At 38.8% G+C, this 12,843-nt stretch overlaps 1 protein-coding gene across 4 annotated transcripts in view; it reads right to left on the bottom strand.

Annotated features, from left to right (window-relative positions):
- The window catches only part of col7a1l (collagen type VII alpha 1-like), a 65,187-nt gene that overhangs the window by 35,768 nt on the left and 16,576 nt on the right, over positions 1–12,843 (bottom strand). For all 4 annotated transcript variants that reach the window (XM_042402764.1, XM_042402765.1, XM_042402767.1 and 1 more), the window contains exons 8-33: positions 12,476–12,605; positions 12,174–12,290; positions 11,727–11,882; positions 10,883–10,999; positions 10,598–10,744; positions 10,352–10,471; positions 9,680–9,838; positions 8,774–8,887; positions 8,411–8,560; positions 7,771–7,908; positions 7,181–7,327; positions 6,275–6,394; positions 5,563–5,709; positions 4,479–4,763; positions 4,157–4,296; positions 3,532–3,655; positions 2,964–3,107; positions 2,661–2,848; positions 2,083–2,163; positions 1,715–1,732; positions 1,592–1,618; positions 1,317–1,382; positions 596–676; positions 471–497; positions 283–327; positions 33–107 (exon numbers count right to left, since the gene is read on the bottom strand). In XM_042402764.1, the coding sequence (XP_042258698.1) occupies positions 33–107; positions 283–327; positions 471–497; positions 596–676; positions 1,317–1,382; positions 1,592–1,618; positions 1,715–1,732; positions 2,083–2,163; positions 2,661–2,848; positions 2,964–3,107; positions 3,532–3,655; positions 4,157–4,296; positions 4,479–4,763; positions 5,563–5,709; positions 6,275–6,394; positions 7,181–7,327; positions 7,771–7,908; positions 8,411–8,560; positions 8,774–8,887; positions 9,680–9,838; positions 10,352–10,471; positions 10,598–10,744; positions 10,883–10,999; positions 11,727–11,882; positions 12,174–12,290; positions 12,476–12,605 (3,063 nt within the window). The remainder of the gene's footprint in view (positions 1–32; positions 108–282; positions 328–470; positions 498–595; positions 677–1,316; positions 1,383–1,591; positions 1,619–1,714; positions 1,733–2,082; positions 2,164–2,660; positions 2,849–2,963; positions 3,108–3,531; positions 3,656–4,156; positions 4,297–4,478; positions 4,764–5,562; positions 5,710–6,274; positions 6,395–7,180; positions 7,328–7,770; positions 7,909–8,410; positions 8,561–8,773; positions 8,888–9,679; positions 9,839–10,351; positions 10,472–10,597; positions 10,745–10,882; positions 11,000–11,726; positions 11,883–12,173; positions 12,291–12,475; positions 12,606–12,843) is intronic.

The raw sequence follows: 12,843 nt of genomic DNA, 5'->3' as shown, positions 1-12,843 counted from the left end.
GAAAAAAATCCTAAACTTAGTCAAGGACTCACTGAAGACCCCGGTTCTCCTTTTCGTCCGGGGACAAAATTTGCATCTGTGCCTGCTATAACATATCCAGGCTCTCCCTGTGTAGAAATATAAAAAGGCATTACAGTGGATGTACAACACAGTATTCCTATCCTGTATTGTTGTAGCACTTCGGTCCTTTCCATGAAAGCAGATAAATCCACACAGAAAAGCAGAGTCGCTAACTGGTCCAGACATCAATTAGTTTAAATTAAATCCACAGTTTAGACTTACTCTCTCTCCTCTCTGGCCCTTTGGACCAGTGAGTCCAGGGAGACCCTGCCATTAAGGGACAAAAACAGTTTTTATTAGATTAATTCATATAAAAAACATTAACATTAACAACAATTCAAAAGTTTTTGCCAACATTTTGCTCTAAAAAGATTTTCTTTTATAAATGTATTAGTCATATTTTATCTTACCATATCACCTGGGACGCCTGGAGGGCCCTGAAAGAAACAACAAATATTATTTTCAGAATCAGACCTAAATGAAATAAACTTAAACCATGTCAGTGTGAGGTCTTGTTTTTTCTGAATTTAGTTACCCGCTGGCCAGCAGAACCTGGGGGTCCAGTTCTCCCCGGTCGTCCAGGCAACCCAGGAACACCATCTGTTCCCGAAGGCCCCTGTTAAATTAAATCATTATGGTCTGTGCTGGAAAATAAAATAATAGGCATACACAAGCAAAGCCACAGTCACTCACTCACACAATCAATGTGAGGTTATGAGACTGGATACAATAAAAATGAAAAAGTAATTACGGCGATAATTTGATACACTGGAGCTATGAGGGCAGAAATTTTGAGTTTACCGTAACTGATTCAAGGGATTCATAACAATGAACAGGCCTCTTATTGTCATTAATCTGTGCATAAACAGCCAACAATGCACATCTGCTCCCTGAATCATATATACTAAAAAAACAGATGCACGACGTTTCCACATCCAGCATAATGTGTATATCCCCAAACATCTCTTAACCTGTAAATCTGTCAATACCAAACATAGTATAGAGATTTATTTTAACGTAGATGCTGCAGCTCTTTTATATTTTTGCTAGTATGACATTGTGTCGTCCATGTCGATAGTTGGGTTGCATGTCAACTTAAAGCAAATAACATGTAAAACAGATATAGACAAACTGACAGCATACAGGCGAGCTATTATTGACCACAAATTATTATCAATGACAATGGCGATGATGACAATGAAGGCAGTAGTAATGTGTAATCTATCATGAGTTTGTGTTTGTATACTGCTTCTTACCCTCTCTCCCTTCTCTCCTTTGGAAGAAGTGAAAGGATCAAACTGTCCAGGGCTTTGCCTAAATCTCTACATAGACAACAAATACCACTTGTTATATTGAAAAGTTGAATTAATAATAAAGTTAATGAACGTAAGTGAATAGCCATGAGATCACGTTAATGTAGAAACAAGAGGTGGGGGATGTATGGAAATATCCATACATCCAAAATAAGTGTCAGCTTTTTGAGTAACAGGTACTATATTGTTAAAAAAAAAGAAAACTTGATAAAACATACCAGACCTCCAAGACCAAAACCATCTCCCTGAAAGAAAGAGTGAGATTATTCAAACATATATAACACTGTTTTTACATACATTTCTAAATCGGTTTAATCTTTAACATGTCTCAATTAACTGACCTTTTCTCCTTTCTGACCCTGGAAAAACAAACAATTAATATGATTAATAGTTGATGGTTAACAAAGAGAAGAACTCATTAATCAAACCAACCGTAATGTGAGAAGTTCAGATAAATGTCAGCATCTATCAGTGAAGTTTAAACTGGTAAAAATCATTCAAATTGCTTTTCAATTCACATCTGACAATAAAAAGCAATAACAATATTCATGAGTACTTTTAATGAACAGTATATAATATGTACCCTCATACACATGACTGATGATATGCTACTGACAGAGATGAAGGCAACAATGATGACGACAGTGACAGGGAGAGGAGGAGGAGGAGGAGGAGGAGGAGGATAATTATGTTTGTGTGAAGTACCAACCTTCACACACTGGGATGAGCAGGGACCCTGAGGCTTAAGCAGCTCCTCTGGGTCTTCAGTCGGGGTGTCCAGCTGAGCAACCTGAAAATAAAAATGAGGAAGATGGAATGCATTACCGACTGGTCAAAGACATCTTGGACGACAGACTTAATGTGGACTACAGTGCCAGAAATATCTGTGTAATGCACCTGCTTTCATCTGAGCTGCAGTCACACCCTCCACTGCTCTGTCATTATTAAGTCAAGACGGCGAAAGTGTTTCCTCCTGTCTTTGTGTGTTGATTAAAAAAAGCTATTGCCTTTACATTTATGTAACATGTGGTCACTTTGCAAGCCTAACCAGCTCCACAGGTGGTTTGGATGACCTCTCCTATATGTGTTCTGGATGCATTTACTCTACCTGAGCAGCTTTAATGAGTCTGAGAGCTATCCTGTAACAGTGCAATCACCTAAAACATTATTATGCCAGTTGTAAAGGCCATCTTAAATTGCATGTGTGGACAGAAGATGTTGTTTTTTTCAAGTTTCTTAAAAATTCTGCTTAAACTATAAAAATATCTCAAAAGTTTCTATTCTTACCTCATCATGTATCTTGAATTCTGAGAGGAGTTCCTCACTACAGATACTGTTGATAAATTCTCTCTCTATGGAGGGAAACTCATCAAAGGTCGGTGAGTAGAAGATATTCTTGTAGCTGGTGGGAGCTGCTATTTTATTCAGCTCCTCGATGTCTGCATTAGCAACTCCAACTGCCAGGACACTGACACCTGATTCAAACCAGACAATCCAGAGTCAACTTCCAGGTATTTGGAGTAATTAAAGAAGAAATATAACCTATTGCTCAGATTTATACACAAATAAACAACAATAACTTTGACTGACCCAGAGCACGAGCAATTCTGGAGGGTGGCAGCACATTATCCTGCGCCCTGCCATCTGTAATCAGAACCAGAACATGGGCCACATCTTGCCTCATCCCCAGAGACTCCTGAAACAGTTCCTGGAGAACATAGCTGATGCCTTTTCCTGAGGGTACAAAAAAGCATTAAGAACAAATAGTTTAACTTTTGGGAGAGTTTTATTCTGCTAAATGCTTTTAGACTAAAAGTACTATTATATTTATAGTATATATAAAATGATGACTGAAAAGTCTTGTGAAGTGTTGGCTTCAAACTTCAAACAATTTCAACTCGTCCCTTCTTCTGTAGTCTATTCTTGTAATTGCTGATATCAGTAAATTTCTATGACATTTATTGAAAAAAATTGTACTATTTGTGCTATTTGTACGTTTTTTTTCACATTTCACATGAAACTAGCTACATCAACAGTCAGTATTAATACATCTATACGGCAGCATGACCATAAACTAGGATTTATCTGGCATCTTATCAAAGGTGGCAAAGAGAGGGAAAACAGTGTGCACATTTGTGTCAGTGTGAGTGTCACCAACCTGTTTTGGTGTTGCCCCCTCCATAGCGTAGCCCTCTGAGAGCCCTGAGCATGGAGTTTCTGTCTTTGTAGTCACTCAGGCGGAATTCAATTCGAGGCTCATCACTGTAATGAACTACGGCAATCTGAGAGAAGATTGATGGAAACAAATGCGTCATGTTATTATCTTAACTTTTCTGATGGAAATAATTGCATGAGTGCAATGAAACTTTAAGCCATAATTATATAACAAATTTCATTCAAATTCGTCCTTCTCAGACTGTGGATGATGGGAAATGTACATTTTAGTTTTTGCATGTTTATGGGATGTTGTCTCTTCCTTGGCTGCCACACTTTACTCAGCCAACTACAAGCCATGTGGCATTGTGCCTTATTTGTCCTTTCTGCCAATGTTGGAGTCCAATTCTGCCCACTTGGTGAAAGAATTGCACATTATTTTCCTGCTAATGGTCCTGGCCTTCACAAGAGACTCAGTGCAGCAGTTTTGCTACCTTGCAGGCAGCTATTATTTAATTGTCCTACCATCCTAATCAAACTAACAGCCAAAAAGATATCCACCTCAAGCCATAACATCAACACAATATCAAACTGGATAATACAAAGAAAGTTTTTGCTGTGAGACTAACCTGTGTGTCCTGAGGACCAATGTAAGGGAAGTAGGTGGCCACCCGGAATATAAAGTCCTTCATCTTGATAAAGTTGTTAGCGCCAATGCTCGAGGACTCATCCACTAAGAACACTATGTCTGCTTTGGTCTTACCACACACTGACAAAACACAAAAAATATAAACCTTAAACACACAAATGCAACATTCAATGTGAAAAATAAAACAATGCTCTGCAAGATCATGTAAAAAAATACACCCAGACTTTATTTTCTGATTTAAAACACACATTGTAGATCATAAAACCTCAATTATGAGCCAGCAGGTCATCTCTGTATGATACCTGGTCTTGGTTGAGCTGTTGTCTCTGTGTCAAATGTGGTTAATCGGAGGGAGGTGACTGCTCCTGCTTTAGCTTTAGTGACACTTGGCTGACCTGAAGGCTTCTTAGCGGTTATGGTTTTGATCGGGGGCACAGCAATGGGGTGCCGGGTGGTCCTGGTGGCTGCGTGAACGATGGTAGCATTGGTGACAGAGACAGTCTGTGAAGCAGTCGTGATATGAGGGGAATGGGGGGCCACTGTGGCTGGCACAGACTGGACTGTTACCACTGGAGGATCCTGTCCCACTGAGAAGCACAGAGCCATTACATCACTTATAAAAAAATTAAATCAAACACAAAATGTCACTGGAGGGAAACTGTGTGATTGCTGAGGCAACTAATGGGGTGCAGAAAAGAAAAAAGAGAACACTAATGTGTAAATGCACACTGAATCACACAGAGAAGAAAACTGCTGCTGCTTTGCTCCCTGTGGGTTTAAACTTTGAAGCGTGTTGCACTTTTGGCCGCAGCCCACTCAGTGATGTCATAGTAGTATTTTGACCTGCTGTGACAATAATCATTGGAGTTTGGATTGCTGCTCTGAAGCAGTGGTTCCCTAACTTTTTGACTCACCCCTTAAAATTAAACTCTGTCCAGAGGTCCTGAAGAAGTAACATTTCCAGTAATTCACAAGGAAAAAGCAAACATTAGAGAAAAGTCTGAAAAAATAATCATCACTTTATGTAGCAAAAATATGTTTTTTATGCTTTTTTTATGCACAGATTTATCTTGCGACCCCTTGTGGGGGTCTGCTTTAAAGTTTAAACCCACAAAAATAGGTTCAGTGGCACTGTGTGATTCAGTGTGGATTCACCCTATACTAAGAATAAAGCAAAGTAGAGGATTCAACACAATACAATCAATCATTTTTGTATTATATTATTAAATATATATTAATAGTATTAGACTCAGATATGTTTATTAAGAGAATATGAGTGTAAAGATATAGGTATAATAGTGTACATACAGTATATTCTGTACAATCAATAGGCATATTGATATTCATGTTTCTGAGAGCTGATCAATGATTTGCAAATTGTCTTACATATTCTCTGGTACACGGTGCTTATAGGTCCCTCCACTTCTCCATACAAAGGCTTGATGGTGAAAATATATGTTCTTCCATAGAGAAGATCATTGATCTTATAGGAGGTGAAACCAGGGCCCAGAGTCTCTGTTTTAGTCTCCAACACTGGAAACAGACACAAAGAAGTTGCAGAGGAATTATTTCAAATGATTTAGAACGATAAATTAATCAAATGAGCATGTTATGTCAATGAACGTGTCCAAGTGGACACAGTCTATCCAACAAAGCACTATAACTCACTTATATCAGACTTTGACTACAATTACAACCATTACCTGCCAAAGACAACGTGAGCTTGTAAAAACTCTGCATGTTTAATAAAACATGAATATTAGTTGTGTGAATGTTCTCCTTAATCTTTTCCCTTTCAACAAAAGGGTGCTTATGCTGAGACTCAATACACATTGCAATAACGTGTCATGCTAAACGCATCCACCTCTACCCTGAAACAAATGATTATCATACTTGAAATGTATTAAAAATAAATATATTTTATGACTAATGCAACCTTTTAACATAACAGTGTTATGATAGGGCTCAATATGCAATGCAATAATATTTGCACAGAACAGGAATTAAACTCTAAAGGCTAGTTTGTCAACTGAAAATTGCATGACTGTTACCATGATGCTGAATTAAGGGTGAAACTTTGTGGTGGTTCACCACTGACCTGAGATGTGCCTCCAGGAAAGACGGTATCCAGAGACACCTGCCACTCGAGTCCAGTTCAGAACAGTGCTGCTGTCTGTAGTGTTCAGAGCAGCAAAGCCATTCACTTTGGGAAGATCCACTGAAACAGAAAATAAGAAAGATGAAGAATGAAAAAAGAATCAGGCTTAATTTATGTTTATAGAGAAACATGGAGACTAGAGATGCACCGATCCAATTTTTCTTGCTCAATACGGATTCAGATACCTCAACTCACAATTCAGTACCAGCGCTGTATGTTTTTTCCAAATGAAATTGGGATTATATTTATATAAGGTAACATGAGGCCTGGTATTGTTATGATTCTGAAAACTGCCTTAATAAATGTGAGAAATACTGAATTTGATGACAATGACAAAGAACATCGATTGGTTGATATACTTGACTGGCTTAATAGGGTCAGTATTGGCCTGATCTAGTGGATCAGATAATGGACACAAACATGAAAAAAATACCAGTCTGAAAATATAAAAAGATATCAAAAGATATCATTGGAGAAAAATGTTCATACAACACTAAAACTAAACTGTGAAGTTTTCTTTGGCATGCCTTTCCCTGAGTTGCAGAATCTCTGGATCTGTCTGTTCTTGGAAATTTTAGCAGAGTATCAGGGTCTCTGAGATTGGTGTTCATGTCCATTACATGAGTAAATACTAGTTAACAGGTTGCTGAACTTTGACGAGTGACATATTTTAAGTGGCAAACTTGCATCACTTGAAAAAAAGGGTGATCTCTATGATTTGAAACACTATGGACACATTTACACTATTAATTTGTGCCACATATAATGCATAAACTCCTCCCTGAAGCCTCTGGTTGAGAACACGTTTCATACTGTTCCTCACTGTTAAGGGCAGGCAGGACTCACAGGTGCGTGCAGTGACCAGGGCAGGGCTTCCTTCTCTGTTGCCCACCATGGAGGACACCTGGACCTTGTAAGCTGAGCTCTCACGCAGATTCTTAATGGTAAAGGTGGTGGAAGCAGCAGGTACCACGTGGGACTTCTCATCACCCCCTAGAACAGGGAAGAATAAAACACAGCATGCAGAGATAATGAGAGTGAGAAACAATAGTGTTGTGTGCTCATTTGTGGTTAAACCTATAATGAGCCACAAGAGCCCAAACAGTGATTTTTAAATCTGACTTTTAAAGAGCAAAGATGAATTACCCATTATGCAAATAGAAAAAACAATTGTTGTAATTGAAAAATTATGCTAATATCCAATAAATGTTTAATAATTGTAGTCAACAAAATTAAATATTAGTCTATTGCTCAGAAATGTGTTTGCTGAAGTGAAGATAAATAAAGTCACTGCTTAGCAACACTTGAATTAACAGTTATATGGTTGCATTTGTCCATTTATGAAGTATACTCCCACAGCTGTGAATGAAACTGCACTGAGGGCAGAGAAAATATATTTAACAATAAGCAGTTGGTGACTGTTTATGTGATCTCACCCAGGAAGGGGATCCAGGAGATTTTGTACCCAGATGCCCCTGGTGTTTTCCTCCAGGACAGGGTGAAGGAGTTGACTCCAATGTCCACAACCTTCACCTCACTCACTGCCTGGATTGGTTCAGAGTCTGAGACAGTAGCTGAGAAATAACACCATACAACCAAGTCAGATGACACATTTTGAATTCTGGTTTAATTCCTCATCATGAAATAGAGTCAATTCAAATTAGAATGCATAAAAACTGAAAAATAATGTGGGGCAAATGAGCTGCATGAACTGGAGCGGCTTTATTCAAACAACCTATTATTTGGCAGTGTAATAAACTTGGCACTTGGAGCTTTGTGTAGCTTTGACAGTGACACTGATAAAATGATAGCAACCCTGCTGACTTGAACTCAGTGACACATAATGCAAGTGACAACGGCAAGAGCTGTGGTTAAAATGGGAAGACCAAAGTACATGACATGTCAGTCAAACAAAGACACCATGAGGGTGCCATGGCACGGGATTAGGAACTCCACTGTCCCAACCCATTTAATTACAATGGGCGCACAGCTGCACAGAGCTATTTAGATCTAAAGATGAATCATGATCAGTTAAAATAAGAGAAAGAAAATTGAGACCTCAATTCCATTCAGTACCTGTGAGCTGAGATAAAGAGATTTCTGGTCCCTCTGAGTTTCCGTATACTGCACAGATGGTGATTCTGTAGGTTGACTGTGGGTTCAGGCCTCTGATACGATGGAAGAGAACACTGCGGTCCAGGTAACGGGACTGGGGGCTGCTATCATCTGCAAGCATGCAGGTACACACAATAAGATACAATATACAGCTAGCTAACTAGCTTTTTTGTCTAACCTGTACACAGACATAATATTATTTCTATAAAGCTATGCAATGATTCTCTTTTAATTAGGGATTTAAGAAAAAATATTCCCCAAATAGATCTCAATCCATAACTAAAGGAGGGCTAAATCAGAAGAATACAAAGTTAAATAGATCACCTGTGTTCCAGGAGAGTTTGTACTCAGTTGCTCCAACGATGGGACTCCACTCCACATCTATGGAAGTACTGGTGTAGGATGTCACCTTGAAGTTGGACACATAGCCCAACGGAGCTGAGATAGAGGAAGAGGGAATATCAACAGGCTGTATGTGTTCTTGTAAATATATTGTTAATGTTATTTACACTGTAGTATGAAACAGAGAGAAAGATTTAGAGCAAATGACAAGAAAGTTATAAACTGGATATAAACACATATTGTACAATACATGTAAGTATGCAACTACATGAGTACTGTGGTTGACTGACTATTTCCTTCACTGTAATAATACTCTAACCTAGTCTCTGTAATGTTTTACTCTCCACTCATTTAGTTATTAACACCTTGGCCAGAGAGCTGCTCAACTAGCAACTAGCTTTTATGGAAGTTGCCTTTGTGGCAGTAATTAAATTGTTCTTCAATATGTTTTCCCATTTTATCATATTGGCATTTTCAATAGGGACACACAATGTTATACTATTTAAGTTTTGTGCCACAGAAGCAAAAAAAATATGTCAAGTAAAAATGAAATCCCTTTGTTGTGAAGTCTTCGACTTGCAGCGCTGCTGACTCAAGCTCGTTGACACATAGTACAAGTGACAAGGACAGGGATGGTGGTTAAAATGGGAAGACCAAAGCACAGGACTTGTCAATCAAACACAGACACCACAAAGGTGTGAAATACTACAACCTCACCAAGTGCATCATTATATTTGACTTGGCATCATACAATGACAATACAGAAAGATAAACAGCATATTTCAGCAGACTATTCCACAATCTGCAATTTGTGGAAAGTCCACTGTCTTCACTCCTAAACCACTGTGTTATTGATGGGTAAAAGACATACTGAACACTGGTACTCACAAGTTCGGAAGGTAGCAGAGATACCAGGCCCAACCACTGATCCAAACAGCACATAGAGAGTCAGGACGTACTCAGTATCATGGGCTACATTCTTCATCTGGTACTCTGTGGTGCTGCCATTCAAAGCCAACTGCCTGGGACGGTCTCGACCAACAAACTCTGAAAATAATATTAACATTAACAGTACAGTCACAGTTTTTTTCTTTCAATTCCTCACTGTCAACTGCTATAACTGTCAACTTTGGCTCAGCATCAGAGGCTGCTCTTCAGCAAAAAAAAACCCATCAGTCTTGTTTTATTCTAATATTTGTATTTCATCAAAGTGACTCCCCGTGCCACCTGACACATCTTCCTGGCAGACTGGCAGTGTGGACGTGTCCAAAGTATAAGCAGTGGTATTTCAATGCTCTTGCCAGAGTGAGTATGTCACTGGGAGAAAAAGAGCTAGACAACAGAACCAGAAAAAAACATGCAGGCATACACATGCATACAAAAGCAAATGTTCTTTCATCTTTCTTCCTACATTTGATATAGAAGGATATCATGGGCCTGTATGCTGTATCTTACAACTATCTAGAAATGCAATATAGCATGAGTGTGCATGAATTAAAAGATGTATCACTAGAAGAATTGGAGAACATGAGTTATGAAAGGTTGAGAAAGTGAAATCACCTGGCGTGGGTCCCCAGGCCAGTCTGTATCCTGTGGCCCCCGGGACACTGTTCCATGAGATGACAGCAGTGTTGGTGCTCACAGCAGATACCTTCAGAGTCTGTACTGCGCTGCTCTCCACTGACACACAGAGGGAGAGAGAGGAAGACAGAGACAGCAGCGAGTTATCTTCAAATCTAGTTTTACCTGTGTCTTTAATGCTATAATAACTGTATTTTTGTACTCTCTTGCAAGCACTCTAGTTACATGTCTTGACTTTGGTTGTTGTGATAGGCCCCTCGATGTCTCCAAAGATGGGGTTGATGGTGACGGTGTACTCAGAGCCTGGGTGGAGGCCCTGGATCATGTAGAAATTAAAGTTGTCCCCGAGGTTTATGTTTTCTATGTGGCCATCTTAAAGAAAAAGAGGAGGAAATAAATGTTTGAATGTCTTAACATTAAACCTTAGAGCTCTATTTGACAAATCAAGGCAGTTTAAGTTGGTTTCCTCTTCGCTACATTCCCGAGGTCAAAAACAATCAACCATAGTACCTGAAGATGCCCATGTCAAACGGTATCCCGTAGCACCCTTAACTGATGACCACCTTGCCTGGACAGTGTCTGTGGTGGCGTTCTGGACCGGGAACTGCTGAACTGGTACCAGCTTTACTGTTAAACACACACATATCCACACAAACACACACATATCCACAAATTTACACACAAAAATTCAATATTTCATTTTTATTTAGTGATTCACAAAATGATGGAAAGCAATGTTATTTAGCCTGATTTTTTAAAGAAAAAAATGTTATTTAAAGTAATTGAATGAAGCATACGAAACACAATAATCTAAATACAGCCGCTAAATATATTTCCATAGAATACCACAAAAAATAGACAAATGAGAGGCCACCTCTACATGATAGTATGGAAGCCTATGAAGACTATATTAAAATGATAATGTAAACTTGAAAATGAAAATGTAATTCCAAATTGGATTATTGCATTTTCATTTTCACTCAAATAACAAATACATATGTGGAAAATTATAATGCTGTTGTGGAATTACATTTTCATTTTCAAGTTTTACATTACCATTTTAATATAGTCCTCTATAGGCTTCCATATATTAGACCTGATGATGACTGGTATTTTTTCTAGAACAACATCACCCTCCTGTGGATATATTATAGTACTACACTTTGGCATTTACCCCCGCCCCCCTTCCACCCTCCTGTTATATCTTGTTTCATACTCTATTCCATGTTACAGTGTTAAATATAGTAAACATGAGAACTTGAGTTTAAGGAATCATCTTCAGTCTTTGAATTTCTTCTAATTTGTCTATGTAAATGAAGAGCCATTATGTTTTAACTGAAGCCAATACACTTACATGTCTTGCCCGTTATTGAAACCGGCTCGCTTGGTCCCTGGGGGTAAACAGCATAAATACTGATGGTGTACTTCTTATCCTCCTCCAGGCTGTCAATCACATGAGAAGAAGTGTCTCCAGGAAGCAGCTGCTCATAAGTAAATCCTGGTCGGTTGGCTGCAGAACATTCATAAATCCAACATAATCAATACACGACAAAGTTTTCCTTTCAAACAATTTATCCCTGTGATGCAGGCTGCCTTAAATATCAAGCACATGAAAACCAACTCCAGACTGGTTATGGCTTTCATTCAACAAAATCATACTGTGCACATCTATTTTGAGGAAACACATTAGAACATGTTTAACTGATTGAAAATTGTAGTTTTAAATCATTGGAATCATTTTTATACTGGTTAGAAATGAACTGTGGCTTTAGCTCAGCTGTCAAGTGGTATGTCAGCTTACATCTTGGGATGAAGATCTTGAATCCATTGAGCTTCCCTAGAGGAGGGGTCCAGCCCAGACGCAGAGAGAACAGACCCTCCTCAATAACACGGAAGTTTGACACCTGGGGCAGAGGGGCTAAAAGACAGAGATTTGTTGCTCAGGGGAGGGCGGTACAGTGAAATCAAACATAGATGCATGCATCTGTATACATGAGATGCAATGTCAATTTACATAAGCAAATGGAAGGCATGTGTGTATTTTATATAATTATTCATATATCATTTTACATAGGTGCATGTGCAGTGATGTGTGGCACCCACTTGTCTTGACGGTGATTGTCGCAGAGTCTCCTATGAGGCTTGGGTAGATGGCATAGACAGTGAGGGAATAGTCTGTTTTAGGACTCAGCTCTGTCACCACTGCTGTGCTCACATCTGCCTTCAGATCAATCTGTTATATACACAGATGATATCAACAACAAAAAAGAGGGGCAGAGCGTGTGGGTTTGTGTGAGACAGACTGAGCGAGAGAGAAAGATAATTGATCAAGATAGTGATGATGTCAAAGCAGAAAGCAGAACTGAAGTGTGCTTGAGTAAATATAAAAATGTAAGTCTCTACCTCAGTGATTTACCAGAATCTTTATTGTTTGTTTATACTCCTGATCCAAACCCTCTTCTCCATTATAT

This window comes from Thunnus maccoyii, chromosome 23, assembly GCF_910596095.1.
Source record: "Thunnus maccoyii chromosome 23, fThuMac1.1, whole genome shotgun sequence".
In the NCBI taxonomy this organism is placed as follows: domain Eukaryota; kingdom Metazoa; phylum Chordata; class Actinopteri; order Scombriformes; family Scombridae; genus Thunnus; species Thunnus maccoyii.
The sequence above is the reverse complement of the archived record's forward strand: the minus strand, read 5'-3'. Positions and strand labels throughout refer to the sequence as shown.